This window comes from Equus asinus, chromosome 2, assembly GCF_041296235.1.
Source record: "Equus asinus isolate D_3611 breed Donkey chromosome 2, EquAss-T2T_v2, whole genome shotgun sequence".
Lineage (NCBI taxonomy): Eukaryota > Metazoa > Chordata > Mammalia > Perissodactyla > Equidae > Equus > Equus asinus.
In genome coordinates this window covers 153,608,132-153,632,842 of record NC_091791.1, presented here as the reverse complement: position 1 = coordinate 153,632,842, position 24,711 = coordinate 153,608,132, and the positions used below count along the sequence as shown (strand labels likewise).

General features: G+C 37.8%; 2 protein-coding genes across 20 annotated transcripts in view; one reads left to right on the top strand and one right to left on the bottom strand.

Moving 5' to 3' along the window:
* Nucleotides 1–18,205, bottom strand: part of TMEM87A (transmembrane protein 87A) — a 36,151-nt gene extending 17,946 nt beyond the window's left edge. For 10 of the 16 annotated variants that reach the window (XM_044765088.2, XM_044765092.2, XM_044765090.2 and 7 more), the window contains exons 1-7: nt 17,895–18,205; nt 16,627–16,687; nt 13,978–14,063; nt 11,264–11,377; nt 9,270–9,323; nt 9,140–9,184; nt 3,822–3,930 (exon numbers count right to left, since the gene is read on the bottom strand). In XM_044765088.2, the coding sequence (XP_044621023.1) occupies nt 3,822–3,930; nt 9,140–9,184; nt 9,270–9,323; nt 11,264–11,377; nt 13,978–14,063; nt 16,627–16,687; nt 17,895–18,050 (625 nt within the window). In that variant the 5' untranslated portion in view covers nt 18,051–18,205. The remainder of the gene's footprint in view (nt 1–3,821; nt 3,931–9,139; nt 9,185–9,269; nt 9,324–11,263; nt 11,378–13,977; nt 14,064–16,626; nt 16,688–17,894) is intronic. The other 6 variants (XM_044765089.2, XM_070503180.1, XM_070503198.1 and 3 more) reach the window with 1 other exon arrangement.
* Nucleotides 18,206–18,849: 644 nt separating this feature from the next.
* The window catches only part of GANC (glucosidase alpha, neutral C), a 74,663-nt gene continuing 68,801 nt past the window's right edge, over nt 18,850–24,711 (top strand). For 2 of the 4 annotated variants that reach the window (XM_014857307.3, XM_044765083.2), the window contains exons 1-3: nt 18,979–19,120; nt 20,922–20,984; nt 22,269–22,377. In XM_014857307.3, coding sequence (XP_014712793.3) covers nt 19,092–19,120; nt 20,922–20,984; nt 22,269–22,377 — 201 coding nt within the window. In that variant the 5' untranslated portion in view covers nt 18,979–19,091. Of the gene's footprint in view, nt 19,121–20,921; nt 20,985–22,268; nt 22,378–22,491; nt 24,126–24,711 lie in introns of those variants that run through there. The other 2 variants (XM_044765081.2, XM_070503043.1) reach the window with 2 other exon arrangements.

Below are 24,711 nucleotides of genomic sequence, written 5' to 3'. Positions count from 1 at the left end.
ACAGTAACAAGAACCTGAAAGACACATCTGCCTTACTGAAGCAAACCTATGACTATTTTAAAAATGTAACTGATAAAACTATTTGGATAAATTTCAGATATGATTAATAAATAAAAACAGATTTATCTCCAAAGACACAGTAATAAGTGCCTATTCAACAAAAATTTCCTACTAATTTTTATCAGGCAAAAAGGACATACCATTATTAAAAGTAAATTTGGTCAAATACTTATGTGAACAAAAGGAGCATCCCATAATACCAATCATAAAAATTTCACAGCAGAACTGGTTATTAAATTTATACATTCTTAATTTGATAAAAGAGCAAATAAAATAATTGGTGATTATTTGTCACATTCTTTGCTTACTCTATGCCAGGGGTCAGCAAAATATAGCACACAGGCCAAATCCAGCCATCCCCTTTTCATTAATACAGTTTTACTGGAAAATAGCCATATCCACTCACATACTGTCTATGGCCCCATTTGCACCTAACAGCAAAGTTGGGTAGTTAAAGTACAGAGAACATTTACTATCTGGATCTTTAAGAAAAAGTTGGCTAACCCCCACTCTATGCTAAAATACAACATACATTTACTGAGCACTTATTATGTGACACACACCACGGAAAACACAGGAGTTGGAAAGATGAGTAAGACGTTTTCAACCATCTAGTGGATTACCATCTAGAGGGGAGAGGAAGTTGCAAACCAACAGAGAGAACTGTCCCTCTGAGCCAGACCCAGAAGGATGAGTGCATATTTTCCAGGACAAAGTAAAAAGCCATCTGCGTAGAGGAAATGACATAAACAAAGACAGGTGTGAGAACGCATGTATATTTAAAGTACACGTAGTCTGAGACTGCACACAGTAGCATATAGTAGTCTTCTGAAACAAGGCAACAAAAGGTAAACTGGGACAAGTTGTAGAGTTTTATAAGCCTTGCTGTAGAATATGGACATTTTACAGGTAATGAGGAGACATCAAAGGTTTTAATGAAGGAAAGATTAGAAGACTGTTTTAGACAAAGAATCCTAGGACTTTAATATGGTGTAGTTAACTCCAGCCTTTAAAGTATCTTCTTAGCTCAAAACAACAGATGAATAAAACGAAAAAAGAGAGAATCAAAAGGACACAAGCTTGAAAACAAGATAAACATCTCCAAATATCAAAACTGAACAGAAACTCAGAACAGTGCACGGTTACGTTGGACTCTGGGCCCAAAAGCAGGCTATGGGAATTGAGAGGGCAGTTCCGGTGAGATTACCAAAACCAGGAGGATTCTAAGAAAAAGGGGATGAGAGCCAGATGTGATGCATGAAGAGGCAGAAGTGGAGTGGAGCAGGACTTCTCCTGCTCCCTTTTCAAAGCAAGAACATTGGACATACATGTTGGCAACTGCTCCTTGAGACTATTACTCATTAGAAAGCCCTGGGCCTAGAAATACAGGAGAATACACATGTCTTGAGTCCAGAAACTGTGCCAGGCAACCCAATGGTTTGCCTAGATCTGCTATATCCCACATTACTATGGAACATAAGACTCACCTCTGGATTGGGAATTAAGCATTCAATACAAGAAACCATAAAACACAAAAGTTTAAAGTTAAGTCAAATCAAAGAAATGATAAAGATAAAAGTAGAAATTTATGAAATAGACAAAGAAATAGTTGGGAAAATTAAAACCAAAAACTGGTTTACTGGAATAAAAATAGGGTAAAATCCCAGAAAGATTTTAAAAGTTAAAAAGAGGGGGCCGGCCCGGTGGCGCAGCGGTTAAGTTCACACGTTCCGCTTCTCGGCAGCCGGGGGTTCACTGGTTCGGATCCCGGGTGCAGACATGGCACCGTGTGGCAAAAGCCATGCAGTGGTAGGCTTCCCACATATAAAAAAGAGGAAGATGGGCTCGAATGTGAGCTCAGGGCGAGTCTTCCTCAGCAAAAAGAGGAAGATTGGCAGTAGTTAGCTCAGGGCCAATCCTCCTCCTCAAAAAAAAAAGTTAATAACCATTAATAACTTTATGCCAATTAATCTGAAATCTTGAATAAAATGGACAATTTCTCAAAAAAAAACCCAAAACAACCCTGATTCAAGGAAAAATAGAAAAACTAAAAACAAAATACTTATTACCATTAAAGAAAATTAATCAGTTGTTTATAAAATCTACATAGGAGAGAAAAAAAAAAGATTACACCAAAATACTAGCATAAGTGAGTTCTACCAAACATTCAAGAAATGGATAATCCTATCCTTACAAAAACTGTCCCAGTGAATATAGAAATAGGGGACATTCTCTAATTCATTGTATCAGACTAGCATAGCCTGGATGCCAAAACCTATAGGTGACAGCATGAGCAAAGAAAATTATAGACCTTCTGGAAAACAGAATCCAGTTGTGTATATATATGTGTGAAAGGGGTGTGTTTGTGTGTGTGTGTCAAAACCAAATAGTGGCATCTCAGAAATTCAAGAATGGTTTAACACGAGAAAATCAGTTAATATAATGCATCACATTAACAGATTAAATGAAGAAATCTATATGATCATTTTTATCAATATAATCAAAGCATTTGCTAAAACTGACCATTCATTCTTTTTTGTTTTTTTTAATTTGGGGGCATCTTATCTAAGATATTTACATTTTAATGAGACAGGTTTAAACTACATTTTCTTTCTAAGTCCTTATGTTGTGTTGATACAAATGCTATGGTAGATTGCCTTCCCTTTTCATTAGAATAGACAAACAGTGTAAGATAGGGGACATGTGTTTCTTGAAAAGTTGTTAAAACTCAATGCTTAAAATGCCTTGGGGTGCGATGCCCTTACTGTGGAAAAATTACGTTTCATTTTTCTTAATTTTTTCAGGCACATTTTTAAAAAATATAATCAATTTTGGCAATTAATATTTTCCAAAAGATTGAGAATTTAATCATTTTTTAAAATATTGGAACAAGGTTAACATATTACTTTAATCTCTTTATTGGCAGTTTATTTCTAACATTATTTGTGTTTTTAATCTTATGTTGAATACTCCTGCCAATTTTTTTGAAAAATTATTTTCAAAATTTTCTTCATCATTCCTATTATTTCTTGAACATTCATTCTTAATACTAAAAAAAAGAAAGAAAGAAAAAGAGAAATACACTTAGTAAACTGGGAATAGACATGAACAACCTTAACTAAATAAAGAATACTTTGAAAAATCTATACTAAACATCACACTCAATGGTGAAATGTGCCAATATTGCCAGTGAAGTCACAAGCAAGATAAAGATGACCACCATCAATGTTTCTCCTCAATATTCTATTTGAGAAAACAGGGAAGGGAAGAAAACCACAGAGGAGAAGGAAGAAACAAAAAAAGAAACTATAGGAAATACAAACCAGTTAGCAGTTATTGCAAAATTTCAGACTCCATGAACTGAGCAGCAAGAAAAGGAGAACACTAAGAAAAATTGAGATATTAAAAAATTACCAAAGTCAGGTAATTTAAAAATTTTGGAGTTTTGACTTGGTAACCAAGTCTTAACAAGTCTAATTCAGAATACTGAGAAGATCATACGAATTAAAAATTTAAAAAGCAGGATCAAATGAAGGAAAATGAAATCTAGTATCTGTGATATATAATGAGAAAGCAACGTGAAGTGCCTAAGACTGTGTCTGGTACATACTGGCTGCAGAAAAATGTTAATCTCTGTCTCAATTTTTCTACTTCACAACCAACGTTAATTATTCCCTCCCTTCAAGCAATTTTACACTACCCACCATGCATAACACAACTAGGTAATATACAAATGGTAAAAAGTAACGAAATGTACTTACTAGTAAAAAGATTAATACCTAGTAGATTGTCTTTTGAGGATGAAATGCCAATATGTACAATAAAAATGTATGGTGCGTCTTGCCAAGTTGTCAATGGATCATGCATTGCCTAGAGAGGAAAAAAAATGCATCAAATCTTCAAGTCTTAGGAATTAAGAATACAAGTTAATAATACAACATGAAAATTCTATTCCAGAATGTGCCCAGAAACATGGCTGAGCCCTTCACTTTCATTCAACAAAACCTTAGGCACAACAAACCTAACAGGCCTATTGTGCATACAACAAAGTAGGCTGGATTATAAATTACTACAAAGTAGAACATCTTGTATCTCCTCATACACAAAAAATCACGTTTAACTTATTTATTTTTTTTTACAAAGAAAACCTCAACTAAATCATTAAACTGAATCTGTTTAACTAAACCATGCTAGAATACTAGGTTACATTTGACACAGATATCCCGAACAAAATACGGAGATAATTTAAATCACCTAAAAAGAAAAAAAACCTATGATGATGTCAGTGATTCATAAAGACCAATTCTTGAATCTAATTTCCTTTGTTCCATGCCATTCCCAAGACTACCAGAATTTCTGCTGACAAGGTCTCACACTTATATCAAAAATTTAATCTGGGCTAGTCTATGTGGAAAGCAAAAGTCACTGTCCCCCAAAGTCAAGAAAGTAGAGTTAACAGCTTCCATGTTTATAGAACTGGTTACCTGGGAAGAATCTGTTCCAAGGCCAGTTAGTCTGTGCACAGACCTAGCAAAAAGCCTTCAAAGGATTTGCTGCCATCCATGCTAGATGAACTATGGACCTCCACAAACACAAGACTAAGACACAGAGATAAAGGAGATGAACAAGGAAATAAGTGGCTGCTGCTTCTTTGTGTGTGAAAGGAGGTACTGGTACCTAGACTTGCAAGTTATTGCCTCTTCTGGTCTTAGAAGGAACTTTAACCCACAGACCTCCAGATAAGCTTCACTGATTGATCTATGAAACTCCTCAAAGTGGATAATAGATTTTGCATAATGATGCATTTTCCTGCGGACCCACAGCTTTTCTCAAATGCTCAAATTATCCTACAACCCAAGAAAACGTTAAACAAGAGTTCAAAAATTATATTCCATGATACAAATCCAAAGTGTCAAACAAAGCGGATTAAATGATTCTTCAGCTATACACTATTAGGTTATCTTAGTAACTTAAAAACATAAATGCCATGCTGAATCACACATTGATTTATCTCTGCCTGATGGTTTCTTCTGACAAAATTCAGGAGCCATTTGTGAGAAAGCTTTACAGCTTCAAAGTTATAGGTACATCACTTCCTATTCACCCACAATTAACTGAACCTTTCCTGAACTTACTTGTTTATTAACCAATAAAACTTTGGTGTAATAAGCTGCTCTGCTACTAATTTTATATATCTTTTTTTTTTTTGAGGAAGATTAGCCCTGAGCTAACATCTGCCGCCAATCCTCTTTCTTGCTGAGGAAGACTGGCCCTAAGCTAACATCTGGGTCAATCTTCTACTTTATATGTGGGATGCCTACCACAGCATGGCGTGCCAAGCAGTGGATGGGTTCACACCTGGGATCCGAACCGGCAAACTCTGGGCTGTCAATGTGCAAACTTAACCGCCGCACCACCAGGCCAGTTCTAATTTTATATATCTCAAAACTACCTCTTGCAAATTTCAAAAGGACTGACTAGTTTTCGTATTCCAGGATTTGACAAAGTTCACATTTAACTCTGGAATATAGATATTCTGACTCTGTAAAAATAACACTCATACGCCAGGCACTCTGTTAAGCATGTAACATTTATTACCTTCCTTAATCCTCACAACAACCCTATCAGATAGGTACTACTGTTAGTTCCTGCAACACGTATCTCAGCAGGTGAATGGATAAATAAACTGTGATACATCCAGACAATGGAATATTATTCAGTACTAAACAGAAATGAGCTATCAAGCCACAAGAAGGCATGGAGAAAACTTAAATGCATAATACTAAATGAAAGAAGCCAATCTGAAAAGGCTATGTATCATATGATTGCAACTATATGGTATTCTGGAAAACGCAAAACTATAGAGACAGTAAAAAAATCGGTGATTGCCAAGGGGCTCAGGGGGAGGAGCGATGAACAGACGGAGCACAGAAGATTTTTAGGACATTATAATGGTAAATATACCACATTACTGCTTAAACCAGAAAACTGAGTTAACCAAAACATTATATTTTTTCCTAGGGGAAGGGATAGGGAGAGGCCCTTTTCTGTAATGCTTTATCAGAGCTTTAATAAAAAGGGGTGGAGGTACTGAACTTGTGAGTATCCTTTAAACAGGATTATAGAGTATTCTCCTCTTAGGCCCAATTTTCAGGAAAAATGATCAAAGGACAGATAGTTCTTTGACTTCTTTTGATTATAATCTGATTAAATATTTCTAAATATTACTTGCAGTATTCAACAGGGTCATCTCTCAGGCAGCTTTACTAGGAACAGAGCCCAAATCTTGACAGAACTTGAAAGTATGCACAGAAGACCACCGAATAAAGCACAATTACAAGGAGCCAAGATGCACAGAAATGAATGCTCAGCTTCAACAATAATTTTTTAAAAATACAATTTAATCTGACAAATAGCAAAAAATCTGTTTTAAACTATAATAGCCATTGTTGGTGAGGAAAGAAGGAAAATCAGTCTTATTTTCTTGGTACCATAAATTGCTATAGTTTTTCTCCAGAGCACTTTGACAAAATAAAAAAAAAGAATTTATAAATTGTGCATACATTTGGACCCAGCAATTCCAGCTCTAGGAATTTAGGTTAAAGAAAATATTATAAACGTGCACAAAGATATAGCTAGACCTTATATAAACCTATATAAGATATATAGCTATACCTTATACTGAAAATTTGGAAACAACCCAATGTACATCAACTGGGAATTGATCATAAAAATCACGGTTAAATGGAATAGTATGCAGCCACGAAATAAGTGAAGTAGTGTTCAATGTACCAATTTATTAAGCGAAAAGAAAAAATTACACAGCAGTATATATAATGTGATCTCATTTTGGTTAATATTCATGTGCTCTGTATAATCACAGCAAACTGCTAGAAAATAAAATTACAAAGGATTTTTGCTTTTAAGTTAAGAAGCAAAATGTTCACCAACACAGAATTCTTTTGAAACCAGAAAACAAAGAATTAAAAATAAATATATCCACAAGAACATTCACCGCAGCACTGTTTAAAACTCCAAGAGAATGAAACACATAAATGTCCAACAATAGAGAATTTGTTGACAAACTGCAATTACTCATGCAATAAAATACTATGCAGGCATTTAAATAAAGATACCATACAGTATTTACTGAGCTGGAAAGATGTCCATGTTATATTGCTAAGCTAAAAAAAAGTTGCAATATGATACATATTGTAAGATTCCCATTTTTAAATAAATTAAATATAAATATGCACATAGACAAAAGACTAGAAGATGAATATATTTATAGTCTAACAGTGTGTGGTAGAATTATAGATGATTATTTTCTTCTTGTTGTTTATGTTTATGTTTTAAAAATTTTTGATAGTGAATATATACATATTAGCAATAAGAAAAAACCCAATGGATGCTGCTTTTTAGAAGAAAAAGAAAACCTAAATGAAACCTGCCATGCCAAACTCATTTTTAGATTAAAATTCTGTACAAGTATAATCAGTGCAAGGAGAGTGCGGACACTTCCAGAATGGCAGAATGGCTGAAAATGCACTCACCCATAAAAGGAACAAGAACATAAGCAAAAACAATAAAAACCAACTTTTTTGGAAGCCTGGAAATTAACTAGAGACTTGAAACAATCCAGAAGTGTTTCCTCAAGAAAAACAGCTGAATCTTAGTAAGAAAAGCAAGTTTCTGGTGTTTTTGTTCACCATAATTCCACTCCCCTCTTCCAAGCTCCTTGAACTCAAAGTCTTCGCAACTATAACAGTTGTGAAATAAAGCAGTTCGGCAGCCACTGGAAAAAACAGAACAAGTCTGGAGGTCCCCTGATAACCAACTGCCAGAGCTGTCTGGCAGGTGCTGAAAAGCTCTACTCTCAGGGCTTATCTTCTGCAGGACCTGACTCAGAGCTCATTCAGTGGGGAGGACCCTATACTCAGGGCACTGTCAAAAATACTCAGCAGCAATTGTGAAAGATCACAGCTGCCCACGGTGATGCTCCTAGGTGGGGCTATCAAGAGGCTGAGTAAAAACTTCAAAGGAAAAATTGGAAGTGAGATGTCCACAGGGGTTTTGAAAAGCTCCAAAATATTCCTGGAAATCTAGGAGGCCAAGAGTACATAGGGCTGTGCATGTATGTGCGGGACTGTGCCCACATGCTCAAGAGAGGCCTGAGAAGGCCCTCATCAGTCACCTCTGGTTGATCTTAGGGCTCTACACAAGATGGAAGTAAAAGTTAAGACAGACTTTTAAATTGTGAAACATGCCACAAATTGTATGATTCCATTAATACAAAATGAACAGAAATGGCAAATCCACAGAAGCAGAAAGAATAATAGTGGTTGCCTAGGGCTGCAGGAAGGGTGGAATGAGGAGTGACTGCTAATGGCCAGGTGGTTACTTTTTGGGGTGATGAAGATTTTCAGGAATTCAGTTAGACATTAGTGGTTGCACAACTTGTAAATATACTAAAAACCACTGACTTGTATTTAAAAGGGTAAATTTTGAGATACGTATATTATATCTTAAAATTGTTATAAAATTAAAAACTTTCATCAGTTTTGTAAAAACGCCTGACCAAATATGGATAACTATCTTATTTCCTCTACATTTTTATCTGGTACAGTTTTAAGGAATTAGTTATTGAGAATTAGAAAGTGAATTATGAAAATTTAAGGCATTTTTCATTTATAGTTCATTTATAGTCTTAAACCTTATTTTAATCTTTCAATCTCTCTTCCAGTTATATTCTATCACAAGGCAATTTTAGATGGCAATTCTATCACAAGGCTCTTTCTTAAAAGTTTCTTCCTATTTATAAGTAATATTTATGGGGTGATAATTATGTAAACAATACAGATTGATCGTAGCAAATATGGAAAATATAGCAAACACAAAGAAGAAAATAAAAATTACTCATAATATCATCTAGAGACAACCATTGTTAACATCTTGGTGTACAGATTCCATTCTGAAATTTCTTTTTAAACATTAGCATCCCGAGATAATAATTTAAAATACACCAACATAAGAAAACTGAAATATGTGTTCAATGCTCCAAATTCCCTGCTATACTTACAGTTTTGTCTCCAGTAAAGGTAATATTTGTTCCATTCTCCTTAGCCTTTAAACATTAAAAAAGAAAAAAAGAAAATTAATTCAGAATTTTCATTTTACTCTCAGAAATACATAACAAGGAAAATAATTACCTCCTGTTTTTCTCCTAAAAGAGGCAATCGATGCACAAAATCCCCAGAAAAGCTCTACGAAAAAAATACAAAACTAAAATTAAAGACGTATAATAGTAAAAGAAAAGTGTAGCTCCAAATCTACAGAAGTGGTTAAAGCAAAACATAACAGCAAATAGAATAAAAGGCACTGACAGACAAAAGATTTCCAATCAACCACAGAAAAGTGAATAAACCTTGCTGGGAACTAAAATGTAATATCAAACCATACAGGCCACTCAATTTTTCTATAGAAATTATGTATCTTTAAGAATAACAAAACCTTAAATAGAAGACGTATGCTTAGGATGGAAGGATCCTCTCCTTCCACAGATGAGGAAAACGTGGCTAAAGATACAAAAAGCTTTAGATGCAGAAATGGGATTTGAACCTAAGCTTCCTAACTCCTGGGTCCACTGCTCCCTCTACCACAACACACTCCATGCCTATAAAAAACCTATACTAATTACCCTTCTTACCAGTTATCAGCAGACAAGGAATTCTCCTTCCTGAATAACCAGAGCATGTATTTCAACTCTGTTACATTAGACTGGAGGGGGAGAGGAAACCTGACCAAGAGGGGTATATAGCAAGACCCTGGAAAGATTACAGCAGATCTCAAAGTCCGTGAACCTTGGGGAACAGTATACAACAGGCAGCTTTCCATAACCAAATCCAAGAAAGGCCAACCAATCCGTCTAGCCTGGGGGATAAACCTGGAGAACCAACAGAAAACTCCCTGCTCAACATCACATTGTTCCTAGCTTTCTTTTTCAACATTCTTCCACCATTTTAAAGGTATCTTCTTTGTCCTCCAAGACCATAAAATCTAAGCTATGACAAGAACTCAATCCTTACAGTTCAATTATCAATTGCATCATTTGCTTATCAATTACTTATTATTAAATTAAAGCCTTCTTATCAATAAACTTTACTCCTAGTAACTGGACAGAAAACCTAGCTTTCTGTGAACTCCTTGCCTTTTCAAGACAATTTGCTAAATATTCCAAAGCAATATTTAAATGCAGTCAGGACGAAGCAAAGGCTAAAGTTACAATAACTATTTTCAACACTGATGAAATACATAATTTTTTATCAAAAAACTGGTGTCAGACCCTATTTCTAAGAAAAGAGAATTTTATAATATAAACCCTACTTATATGATTACATATATGTAAGCATTAAAAATATATATTATTATTCACCTCTTCCCCTTTACTCAAAAAAAGGTGTGAAATTCAACCCTTTGATTTCAGATCTGTAGCAGTAAAACCTAAAAACACTAATTTTTCTGAGGATATATCAGATGAGATGGAAAGAGAATTAAAAATCGGATGTTTCAAACATCCCTCAATAGATGAATAGACAAACAAAATGTGGTTATATACATACAATGGAATGTTATCCAGCCTTAAAAAGGAATGAAATTCTCATACATGCTATATGGATGAAATTTGAAAACGTTTTGCTAAGTGAAAGAAGCCAAACAAATATTGTATGATTCTACTTCTTTGAGTTATCTACAAGAGTCAAATTCATGGAGATAGAAAGCAGAACAGTTGTTATCAGGGACTGGGTGGAGGGCAGGGTGTTACTGTTTAATGGTTAATGAAGCGTAAGTTCGGGGTGATGGAATAGTTCTGGAGATGGCTAATAGTGATAGGTGCAGAGAATGTGAATGTACTTAACACCAGTGAATGGCACACTTAAAAATGGTTAAAATGGGAAATTTCATGTCATGTATATTTTACCACAATAAAAAAAACGGGGAGTTTGCTGTTTACACACAAAGGAAAGTGTATCCTCTCTTTGATGAGATGCATATATAAGAGGCTGACTAAGCACCTATCAGAACATGCTTCCAACTTATTTCTGTCAGAAGAAAGAATTAGGAAGTGAGAAGTGGATAGCACCAAAAATACAGACATAACATTTTTCATCTCTTCCATTTCCCTCCAACCACTATCAAACATTACCTGTGTTTTAAAGAGTTCACTGCAATTCTGGAACAATTTTGATGACGTTTGATATTTCCCAGACAAGCCTTTTTTTTCCTTAAGGTTTTCCAAATATGTCTCCACTTCTTCTGCCTGGAAAAACAGAGGAAATACAAAGTATTTAACTTTACCTTTCACAAGTAAGATACTCAGAAGATACTAAATAGATGACCTATGGTACAAATACAGTTTTGGGTTTGCTCTTTTAAAAATTAACAGCATCAGATAAAGACGCTACACAGTAGTATCCAAGAATCTAACAGATTAATCTAATTAGACCCCAAAGTGCAGAATTCTAGTCTATGGCTCACAAAGCGTAGCTCCTCTAAAAATTCTGGGAAGACTGGGAAACTGTTAGGGTCTAAAGGGTTTTGTCACAAGAAAATATATTTACAAGAGTTACCTGAATAAATTAACAACATCAACAAAAGATCTACTTGTGCTCAGAAGCTAAGATAGAACACAAAGTTGTTGTAGGCATTCACAGTCCACTGCTGATACTCTGAAAAAACTCACCAGTTCTCTGGCTTTATCTATCAGTCCTGTGACTTTTCTCTCATACCTACATCCCTAATCTTGCCCTCTCTTTCCTAAGCTCCAATTTCACATCTCAGTCAACTATCTGCTTGTCATTTCCATAATTCTGTCCTGTGGTGATCCAAAATAATTATTACATTCTTAGCTTGTACTACCTATGTAGACTGAACCTGCTAAGCTCTTGACCAGCCTATCCCAAGTTTCAAATGTATGAAGTTTTTAACTGTAAATTCAATTAGCAATTGATTAAGACTAAAGGATCAACGACATTTCAAACCATATTCTGGAGATATTATCATTTCTCTCTAAACTGGTCAGTCCTTTCAGTCCTCCCTGCCATATCAAGCCTATCCAACGTTATATAACAAAAGCAAAAGCAATCACCAACACGACAAAAAAGATCATGTAAAACCCTAATAACACTTGGCAGAAATTCAGACTGCTTCAGGTTTGAAAAACCAACTGGATGATGGACCTTTTTTTAAAGACTAGTCGGACTATCTGAAAAGAAACTTCAAGAATAGTAAGGGAAATGTAAAAAAACAAATAAACAAAAAGAATGACGCAAATATGGGAACAGAAACAGAATGGAAAAGGCCTGAAAAATCCATCTTGGAGCCATTATCTTCAATGCTCAAGTACAGTGCACTATGGCAAGTGTGAAGGTGTGGTCTGTAGACCTTTTTACATGGTCTAAGAGGTCAAAACTATTTTCATAATAATGATGATGATGTCATTTGTCATGAACTGATAGTGCAAAAGTTATACTGGGTAAAACTGCTGTGCCTTATCAGGCACCAAGGCAGTGGCACCTAATTGTACTAGCAGTCACTGCACTCGTCACAGCCATAAACTTGCAGTTTGAAAAAAAAAAAAAAAGCCAGTTTTATATAAGAAGGTCCTTGATGAAGTAGTAAAAATTATTAATGTTATTAAATCTGGACCTTTGAGTACATGCCTTTTTTAATATTCTATGAGACAAAATAGGAAGTATGCAAAACACTATAAATGATCATCTTGAAATGAACCACTATGCAACTGTTTTGACTTGTAAGCTAAACTACCTACTTTTTTCATTTACTTGAAAGAATGACTGATAAACTAGTTATTCAGACTTGGTTATTTGGGAGATATTTTCTTGAAAATGGGCAGAGGGAGGCTGTCACTTCAAGGAAGACAACTGACAGTATTCATTGCCAATGATAAAATTTGAGCTTTCAAGCAAAAATTGGAATTCTGGAAAACTTTTATCTGCCTCACCATGAGCTTAAGAGCTTTCAACGCTTAAGGAGTTTCTGATGAGACTGAAGGGTGATATTAACAAATGTAATGTTGAGTTAATTATAAAACGAGTTAATATTTGGAAGGTTGATATAATTCAGTCAACTAGTATTTTCTAAATGACCAATAAATGCTGTTACAAAATCAGACACTGAAGACCACTCAAAGAGCACAACGCCGATTTATTTTACTATCAATATAACAGAACACAAAAAAAGTTCACTGACGCGGTTTCAGATTCCACGCTGCAACTAACCTTTAACAAAATCTACTTGTTACATTTTGGCAGAGTATCAAAGAACAATATCCACAATTATCTGAAAACACTATTAAAATATCATTCCCATTTCCAATACATATGGAATTCCAATAAATATCTGTATGAGGCCACATTTTATGCATATACTTCAAAATAACACATCACAAAGACAGACTGAAGGAAATCTAAGAATCTAGTTGCCTTCTATTAAGCCCAACATTAAATAAAGAGATTTGCAAAACTACAAAATAACACCACTCTTCTGGGTTTTTTTGAAAAAGCTATTTTTCACTAAAAATATGTTTTTTTATTATTTGCAATGAGTTTATTATTGCTATTTAAAAATGAATAAATATTTCTGCATTTTCTTAGTTTTAATTTCTAGTATAGTAACCGACCGGAACAAAGGCTTTTTGGAGTCTGCAGTAATTTTTAAGAACATAACAGAGTTCTGAGACCAAAAAGTTTGCGAATTGCTAGTACAGTAGATCTGCAAATTAGGAAGCATGGGTTCTAGTTTCAGCTCTTCTCCTCCAGAGCTTCATGACACTCCTTCCTCTATCGAGTTGGGACCCAATGATCCGTCCAAGAAGTCTGTTAATTTTATGTTCCTTACCTTGAAGTTGTAGATTTCATTGTAACAATCAGCACTTTTCAGATACCAGGTTACATTCAAAGGTACATCACAAGGTTCTCCATCAACTATAAAAGAAGAAGTCTTTGTGAATAAAAGATGAATCCCAACAAAGCATTTTTCCTAACCTGTTACCCCAGATCCCATTTATTTGCAGCTAAACTGAGATACTCAAAGACCATCCCTTCTCCAAATATAAGGTAATGAGGTAATATATATAAAAAGAACTGGATTTTTTTAGATAATAGTAAGTACTGCTGTTCCAGAAAGAAACAGCAGTTAAGCTATTTTTAACTTTTGAAACATTATCTATTACTGTGCCTTAAAACCTCGATTTCTGGTTCTCTGCTGGGAAAAACCTGGAAGTGATCAAGCAGGCCTAAGTTAAAACCAGTCTTCTATGCTCATTCAAATATTTATTTAGCAGAGCACTTAAGTATACAAAGCTATGTGGCACAGCGTTAGGCCAAAGAGGGGAACTGGAGGGAACAAATAACTAAAGACACTTAAAACGACTACTTTCTGGTTGGGGAGACAAAAATTAACAACATCAGGAATGTCACACGGCAACATTCAAAATGGTTCCACTGAGGGAAAAATTCATGGCTTAGACCTTGAAAGCTCAAGATTGGATAGAAAGAACTATGAACAAAAAGCAAACCTGGCTTGGGACGGTAGAAACAGCAAAAGCAAAGATAAAGAGTATTAGATTTTTTTCATAACCCACCTTAAGACAGGCCTCAAGGAACCTCATGAAATCACAGAAGCCTCACGTACCTCACTGAACATACTTTGGAACACAATATTCTAGTGGATCAAGGCCTTAGTCTGAAGACTTAGGATAAATCTGTCTATATAACTGATTAGCTTTCTCACCTGGGGGAAGTCAGTATTCTCTTTTATCTCTGATTCCAGCTGTGAAAGGAAAAATATACCAGAGATACCCACTTTATGCAAATGTGACAAAGATAAACATGACTACATCAGGAACCTACTTTTGGTTTTTAACAAAAGCAGCACACCTAAAATCATAACCTTTCCCTTTTCTTTGTTTTAAATCGTTTTCTCAAACTAATTTTTAAGTAACACACTTTTACAAGGCTCAATTAAAACAGACAAAAATCTCATGTGTTGAATAGAATTTATGGAAATGACAAAAAGGATATTGTAACATTGCTATGAACTGACTACTCGGAAGAACCACAGAAGAGATGGGATTAATTAATAAAAGCCAGTAAGAAAATCTCCTAAATAGGAGATGTGCAGAGAAACCTGTCTTCAAAAATACTATTCATGCTAAAAGACACCGTTTGGAACTCAGAATGGACAGCTTCAAGAGACAATGAAAAGAGTCCTGTCAATTTCCTAGAAAGTTATATACCATACCCACAAAAGTATAAAATCAGAGACAAGGTAAAAATGAGAATGCAGAGAAGTAACAAAATGAAAGATAATGTAATTTTTAAGGAGCTACAAATCCTCCAACAACAACGAAATACAGACACTTCAAAACGTGTAGCTTGGGTAACTTGTTGAAACACTGTTGGATCAAAACACAGGTGAGAAAAGACTGTACATAATAAAGGACAGAAGAGCATACAGGCTGTCAGGCTATTCCAAAAGCAGAATACTGCCATCTAGAAATGCTACTCTTAACTAGTAAATAAACGTCACAAGAAAGACCCATGTGTCAGAATAGATTGGATTTAAATCAAATTTAAGTCATTTGTCAGGAGATTGTATTTCCATGGACGTAGTATATTCTTCCTAGAAATTCTACCTGCCGCCCCTCACCCCCACTAGACTATAGGCTAAATAAGAGAAGGGGCCTCTTCTATCACTTCCCTGCTGTGTAAACAGTGCCTGGCACACAGCAGGTTTTCCGTAACTACTTACTAAATGATTAAAAGTACAAAATCATCCAACTATGACTTGTAACTTTGAACTTTTATGGAGAGAGGTATGCACAGAAGCACACACGGATGATCTGGATTTTTATCCCTGATATTGAAGTGGAGCTGCCCACGATCATTTATTCTCTAAAAAAGCCAGCTTCAAAAATAAAAGGAAGCTTTTCTTTAATACACAATGGGATATGATGGATTCAGACACAGTAGTTTTCCCACTGGACAGACTCGTTTTGTTCCACATAATCTCTGTTGCCTGATCATATCTTTGAACTTCCTCTTCTAAAGATCCAGGGGGTAAAATACTCCTTTTGTAAACAAAAGAATTACTGAACATATTTATTCATTGCCAATGGTCTGACAAACCTCGGTCATATGTTCAGCGAACATCTAACAAGCACACAAGCAAAACTGGTGGTGTATCTGTAACTCAGAACAGATTAAAACACCATGCAGGCAATCAACCCACACGATTTGCCTAGCTATATATAGTAAACACCAGAAAAATATGAGCAGAAAATAAAGTTCACACAACTAAGTACACTAAAGATTATCTAGTGAAAGGACCTTAGTCATACTATACATGTTTATAGCTAGACAGTGGCAGACTATTAAATTTCAGAACTTCTGTTAAGAGTAGACCATCAGAGGGAGACAGGTAATTTACAAGTTTAAAGACCACTCAAAAACTTAAATAAAAACTTCATGAAATGCAAAAACTCACATTTCAGAAAGATAGTCGTATTTTTGAAGAGGATCTTTCCAAAACTAAAATACCTTTTCCCCTGCAAAGATAAAGGAGAGAAAGATAATTAGCACCAGATCACTTTAATTCCCATATAACTGGCATAAAACCTAAACTTAGAAACATTCAAGTTAATTCTGTTAACAAAAAAAGACATCATTTTCCTTCCTTTTAGTAAAATTCAACCACATCCAAACTGCAGGATTTTGCAGCTTGTTGCAAAGACATGATTTTTTTCCCCACAGGTCATTCAGCAAGGACTCTAGAAGGGAGGCTGCTAGAAACCCCAAATTAACTAAAATCTTCATGGGAAGTCCTCCTTAATCAGTTCATTCCCCTTACCCACCAATCACTGTCCAGAACAACCAACCATTTCTTCAAATAAACTATTCCAGAAGCAGATAGCCAGATTTAACTATTAACCATTTTAGTAACAAGTAAGTATCTAAAACTGAGAATCTGAAGATCTTCACCAAATGAACAAAAGCTGTAATGTTTGCCATAAGAAAAGCTCGAATAAGATTTGGACATCACATTTAGTGAACAGAATGAAACAAAAAGGCCACCGTGGTTTTAACAGAACTAATGCTTTTCGGTATGTCCTGCTCACAGGATTTTAGCTCTTGCCCAAACGAGCTTTAGAAGGGGGGAAGGGAGGCAACAGGCAGAAAGGGTCAAGCTACCTAGTTAACTGTCCAAAAGAAAGACTAGCCTTACCATATCAAACTTTAGAATACTATTTCTTCCACTTTCGCCATTCTCACGTTAGAATACAGTTTTTAAATGCCTAGGCTTCCTAACCACACAGCAAAGCTTAGAACAACTTCGTAAGTAGAATTATGCAATTAACAAAAAAGTGCAGAAGAAAAAAAAGGAAAAGAGGTCTATTTACATATCCATCTCATTCAACCCGGGGGCCACTGAAAGAGAGACCATTCTCCACCTATACATCAAGTTTACTTGTCTCAAGTCAGACACTGAAAGTTCTCCGGCTATGCTGATAAAAAAGCGCTCCACCACTCCTCTGCGCTCCTGAAGTGGCTCTGACATTCCTGCTAATCTACCCACAGAAACGCACGGCTTTCTGCTCCAGAGAGGTGGGTCTCTGTTCACCTGCGACACCCACGCTCCCGGCAATTCCACCCCTTTGGAAGCGGACTTCTGCAGAACCTTCATGAACCCCTTGAGCCGCCGTAGCCCCACCCCTTGCTCCACCAGGCTCGGCTGCCTCTGAAGTGAATACTCACCAAAGACATCGGAATGTGCCACTTGGATCGGTCAGCAGCAGCGACGGGTGCCGGTCCTATACCGAAGAGAGACAATGGGGACGGCTGAGCCCCCAGAAGCAGCAGAATGGCAGGCAGCGCCTGAAGCCACGCAACCGCCGCCATCTTCACAGCCATGGCTTGCCTACCGACAGCATTTCACCTTCTTCCGGTTCGTCCCGCCCTCTTCCGGCTCCGCTCTGGGGGCGGGATCATCCGGGTCCTCGAAACCTCGTGGGGCTTGTTAGTTTTGCGACCCAGTGGCTCCTCCCTCTACCAGTCGTCCCGGCTTCGCGTGAGCCTTGGGACGCACTGCGCAGGCGTCGTCCTGTGGCAATTTGGTCACCTTGGAGCTTTAGGGTGGTCACCAATAGCCACCTCCGCCTTGGTGGGCTCCTCTCCTCTCTGCTAGCCCTTAAAGGGTTTGGGGACCAGGCAAGCATTTCTCCTCCTCCCGTTCGCCCCAGCCATCATCCCTTGTAAGTCAAAGTCAGACGCCGGGGCCTGAAGCCTGGGAAAGCCATAAGTCTGGCTGCTTGATTGGCGTTTAGTAGTGAGTTCTCGGTTCCCGGAGGTATTTAAGCAAAGAGTGGAATTTGGCAGTGGTGGAGAAGAAGCGATTCCTAAACTGACTGGTGTAATAGATAACCCCTTAAAAAAGCCCCTCCTAGCGCTGAAGAGTAAGATGCTACAGTAGAGTTTGGCCGCAGAGCATCAGCCTCTGGCAAAGAGCTGGCCGGCACTTTCTACTCAAAACTAAAAACCGGGAGAGAGTGGGTCGGTTTTCAGTATCAGTGGCGGGACCGTCACGGAGATAGGACCGTCTCGGTACTTCCTGGTTCTCACGCTCCGGATTTTTATCCCCGGGGCTCTTTGAGTGCACGCCCCTCTGCAAAGCCGGTTTCGGTTCCTAATGAAAGCAGGTCCTCATCAGCCACTCATAACCCAAAAAAAGTTGCCAAATAGATCCCTGTAGAAACGCCAGATTGAGCCTGGAAATCCCACGAGTGAGAGTCAATCTGTCACTCCTTACGAACCTGGAGGGGACTCCATTTCCCAGGAACTAGACGGAGGTAAAGCGCTGGCTCTAATTTAGAAAGACGGCCAATCGGCGTCTTAAAAAGATCGCTCGCAGCCTTGGTCTGAGAACTGGGAGCCAATCGGGTTGACCGGGAGGCCATGGACGCTGCCGGGAAAGAGGAAATCAGGTAAAGGCCCAGTGGTCCTGCAGGGACTGACTCCAGGGCCCGCGGAGGCAGGGGATAGCACCAGGAAGCGCCTGAAAGCAACGTTCTGGCTTTGAACGTTTTGTCGATTGTGTGGTTGACCTTCTTATTTGCATGTTTGATATTTGTGCAGTTCATCTTTGTCATTTTTTCTCAATTCCCCGGGGAATTAGTTGAAATTAATAGCTAGCCCCTCATAAAATACTTTCAGGATGATTAACAAAACAGTGGAAGAGTGGTGGTCAGAACTCTGACACGTGAATTTCAAGCGTGTTGCTTTCCAAGTTCAGCTATACCCAGCTCTTCCTATATCACTCCAGAGCTCATTCTTCAAAGTGGAAAGAGAAGACTGCAAATTTCTTTTATCTTTGCAAATTTGATTAAAACAAACAGTGATAAAGACTTAGTAAATGAAGGATTTTATTACTTCCACGATTACAATTTTTAACATGGCCAAGTGTGTTTGTCTGGGCTTGTTTTCATAATATTTTGAAATTTGTGTTCAATCATAGCTTCCTATATAATCGTGGACATGCTGACTACAGCTGTATTCAGGACACCTCTGCGTGAAGGCCAGTGTGGTTTTTTCCCCCTTATAGCCTATGGTTGTTTTAATCATATGGAGGCTAAGTTAAGTATATATACTCAAGTAGCAATATACATACGTCTTGATCACATTCTAGTCCAAGAACTGCTCTTCTGGAAACTTGGTTTTAAAAAACGCTGGCTCCTAGATCGTCAGCATCATCTTAAGAAAAAGATGGGGGGCCTGCCCAGTGGCATGGTGTTTAAGTTCACACACTCCACTTAGGCAGCCCGGGGTTCACAGGTTCAGATCCCAGGCGTGGACCTATGCACTGCTCATCAAGCCATGCTGTGGTGGCATCCCACGTACAAAACAGAGGAAGTTTGGTACAGATGTTAGCTCAGGGCCAATCTTCCTCACCAAAGTAAATAAATAAATAAGCAAAAGATAGGCCAGCCCCATGGTGTAGTGGTTAGGTTCTGCACCCTCTGCTTCGGCCTTCCAGGTTTGTGGGTTCAGATCCCAGGCATGGACCTATGCCACTCGTCAGCCATGCTATAGCAGTGGTCCACATATAAAGTGGAGGGAGACTAGCACAGATGTTAGCTCAGGGCTGATCTTCTTCAAGCAAAAAAAGGAGGAAGATTGGCAACAGATGTTAGCTCATGGCTAATCTTCTGCAGCGCAAAAAAAAAAAAGGAAAAGATTTTCCTTCTAAATGTATTTTCTATTCTTATTCTGGTGCCTTGCACGTACCTTTATTAAAGCATTTGTCAGGCTGATTTGTGAGTGTTGGTTAGGCTTTCGTGGAAAGCTCAGACACAGTCCTTCATATCTTCCTCATAGCCCAGCACATCCAGTAAGAATATTATGAAAATATTTAATAAATAGGTGGGTGAGTTGTTTTTGTTTGTTTGGTTTGGAGTTTTTTGGTGTGTTTTTGCTCCTTCAGATTTTATTGGTGTCCTCCTAGCCTTCAGGCATTGTTTTAAAGGAACCCTTCCTCATAAGTGACAATGCTCTTTTTCCGTTGCTTTCAGCATAATCTCAGAACTTGATGTTTTGTTGTTTACCTTGGGTGATTTACAAAAGGATGTTATTCTGCAGCATACACGCTATCGTGTTATGTTAGGGCTGTGACACAATTTTGCATTGCAGAGGTTTATTTTCCATGTTCATACTATAGTTAGAGAAGATGAAAAATTGGACTCACAAACCCTGTGTAAAATAAGTTTCTTAAAATGTCTTTTTATCTAGTGTTGAAGATGAAGCTGTGGATAAAAACATTTTCAAAGACTGCAGCAACATTGCTTTCTACAGGTAAAGAAAGGAAATGTGTTACCTAGATCAAAACATTTCTGACAATATTTCAAAATTGATGTTTATTAAATTTTGAGAACTGATAGGCTTTCTAAAGAAAGGGTCAATTAAGAAATTCAGTGATTAAGAAATTCATCAGACAGGACACATTCACCTTTAATTTTATACGCATACTACTGTATTATTTAAATTTGCCAGTGAACTGGTATTTTATTTTAAAAGTGTTTTTAAACTATATTAAACTTGTATGTCTTTGAATGGATACTGCTTTTACATGTTTCAAAAATCAAATAATATAAAAAGATATACATTGAAAAGTGTTACTCCCATTCCTCTCCCCTTCCACCTCATTCCACATCTTGTCCCTGTAAGTAACCAGATTTATTAATTTCTTATTTATCCTTCCAGTATTTCTTTTTGTAAATACATATATTCTTACATCACTGCCTTTCTTACACCAATCTGGAGATTGTCCTCTCTTTTTACGGCTGTTTAGTATTCTATTGGGTAGATGTACTGTAATCTATTCAATCTCTCTCTTATTGCTAGACCCTGGGTTGTTTTTCATCTTTTACTATAAGATCACTGCCACAATGAAAAGCTATACCTGTGTTATTTCCTACATATGCAAATGTGTTTATAGAATGGTAGATCCAGAAGCAGGATTACTGGGTCAAAGAGTAAATGCATTTGAAATTTTAACTATTACCAGATATTCTTCCATAGACATTATACCATTTTGTGCTCCCAGCACTACTGTATAAGATTACCTGTTTCCCCAGAGCCTCAAAATAGATTTCTTTAAAATCTTTTCTTTTGAGTATTTACCTTTATAGAATGCCAGAACTGAAATCACCAAATAATGTATCATGTATCATAACTTTCTAATTTATTCACACTGCTTTAGAGGGAGAAAATCATTTTAATTCTGGACAGGTACCTGAGAGGGAATTCTATAGTGAACTCCTGGTCACCTTGTTAAACCACTAGATGATATTGGATTTCCACTAGAATTTATTGAGTTTCTATTAAAGTACACATTTCATGGAAAGAGAGAGGGGAATTAGCAAGCTAATTAATGTCATCTGTGTAAACTGCCCCACCTTCTCAATAAAGGGGACAAAATGCCATCCTTGAGCAGTGTTATGTTGAACAGCTAATACTGTCTGTGCCAATTCACTTACTATCATAATGAATTTTAATGACTTCCACCTGGTACTATAGTCTGTTGGATGCCGACAGTGACAATTAATTCTCAGGCACTTGTGTGCTCCATCTCTCTAGGCGTCAGAAACAGCAGCTCTCCAGGAAGTCCATGTATCGGGCATTACTGGACTCGGTCACAGCGGACAGAGACAGCACTAGATTCCAAATAATCAATGAAGCGACGAAGGTGGGACAGAAGTATTTTCTACAGAGAATTGTTTGTTTCTATATTTATTTGGGTTGAATGAAGAAAATTTCCAGAAAGGCTAATTAAAACTATGTATGCTTCAAAAATAGACTCTCTTAGAGAAGTCGTGTTATCTTTTTCCTATCTACACTAATACTACCTACTTCAAAAGTAATATGAACGTCAACTTCTAGATTGCCTGTGTATCAGATGCTTTCCTAGAAGTTTTACGAATGTTATTTCCTTTCAATAAGTCTTCATAATACAACTAAGAGGTATATTGCACTATTTTCGGATAGTACAGATTTTCAGATAAGGAAATTGAAGTCTAGAAAGTCACTTGCTCAGAGTGACATAGCTAGTAATGAGAATTTTCACCTGCATCTGTTGCCTCTATCAAGCACCCATGCTCTTTCTATCACTATTACACAACGTGCAGTTGAGCATGCAGCCTGAGCAGGGTACGGATTCAGTGGATGTCCAAACCTCAAAATGTGGGTGGGCCAGGGGAGTGAGGGACTATGCAGTTGAAAACCTACGTCACAAATGTTCCATCTCCCGAGCTGCTTCACCAGCAGGTCACCATAGTTACTACATACTGAAAGGATTAGAGCAGTATATCCTAAGTACTTTTTCTTACCTGTCAAGTCACCACACTGCTTCACATGGGCCACATAGGTGGGCCAGTCATAGAAGAGGTGCTCTATGGGCTGGGCTAGGAAGTGTGGCCATGCACAAGTACCTGATGCTCCCAACCTGACCCTCACTCCCAGATCCTCCCCCCGTCTTCTAAAGACGTCACAGCTTCTAAGGCCTCCCAGACGAATCTGGCTACATTGGTAATTCGTGTAACTAAATGGCACTGTTAAAACCATGCGGTCTCGGTCCCCTAACAGCTTAGCTAGTAACCGCCAACTCACTAACAAATCCCAGTTCTGAGAAGCAGACTGAGAAGAAATCCCCACTTTCACGGCAAAGCTGTGAGCCCTCCCTTTGACTGCCATAGCTCTTGCCCTATAGTGCCGCACTGAGGAATCTCCTCAGAGAAGACAGAACAAAAACTGCCCCACGGCATCAGGAGGTTCTCTGTAACATTTGTGAGGCCTTTAACTCAGCAAAGGGTCCCAACTTTCTTCACAAACAGGAGGAGCAATTGCACAGTAAGGAGGCTACCTTCTGAAGTTTTAGAAATTTTAGTGATGTAGTAGATGTGGAATCTTCTAACACAGCTTCTTGCCTGAATTCAAAATAGAGGCTAGAATCATATCAACAGTTCTGTGTTCTCTACCTGTCCCCAACTTCTGGTTACTTACGGATGTCGTTATGGTGGCAGTGCACTTAGTTCATCTCTCTTAACTACACAGACGGGATGGTTAGCCTTTCTCTGAAACCTAGTGCTGCTTTTATACCACCCATTTTTTCTGGAGGAATTTGCCCCCTTGCTTGGCATCTTTCACACCTTTGAGTTCTCAGCTCATGGTACCCCAAAGGCATAGGTTCTCTACTGCTGATCCAAGTCTCCCATACTATACATCCTTGTGTAGCCTAGTTTGATAGCCGTTCATGGGAAAACATGAGGCAGCACTGACTTCCTTCCTGGAGAGCCTCCTGCTATGTGCATGTGGTCTAGTAGCCTGACACCCAGCAAAACCCTATATTCAGGGTCAGCAGAAGCAGTTGGCTCCAGGAAATGCAAGGAGTCCACCAGAGAGCTTCCAGGAGTCATTAGGCCTGCCACTGGCTATCAGGTATCTTCTTGTCTCATTTTTCCTCTCATTTGCTCATTTTACTTCCTGTCTCCAATGTCTCTAAGCCGAGAGAGTTTTAGCTGTCCCATGGTCAGGGCAAGAATCCTTTTCCATCCTTGGAGAGGGCTCAGCATGTTGAGCACCGAACAATCCTCTGTCGTGAAGACACATGCTGAAGCAAAGGAAATGAAGCAAAAGCACCCTAAATACCAATGTGAGCCAAAATACAAATTCCTAACATGGCTTGATACCAGTGCAGTTAGTGGTGGATCCCCACATGGCCTTTTACAAGACTTCGCTACCCACATGTCTCTTTGGATCCTGAAAATGTGAGGGACAATGCTGTTCAGGTCAGATATCAGAACCAGAGCCCACCGGATCTGGATACCTTCAAAGAAAGAGAATCCACAGTCCAGGAGGACCCACAGGATCTCAGCACAAGACAGCACATGGTTCAGAAGGGAGCTGAGGAGCCCAACAATCAACGGCAAGTTATCTGGGATATCAGCAACATGGCTTCCAAGACTGAGAACTTTGAGGACCCCTTGGAATAGAGTTCACGTTCAGGTATTGGAAACATGAGGGC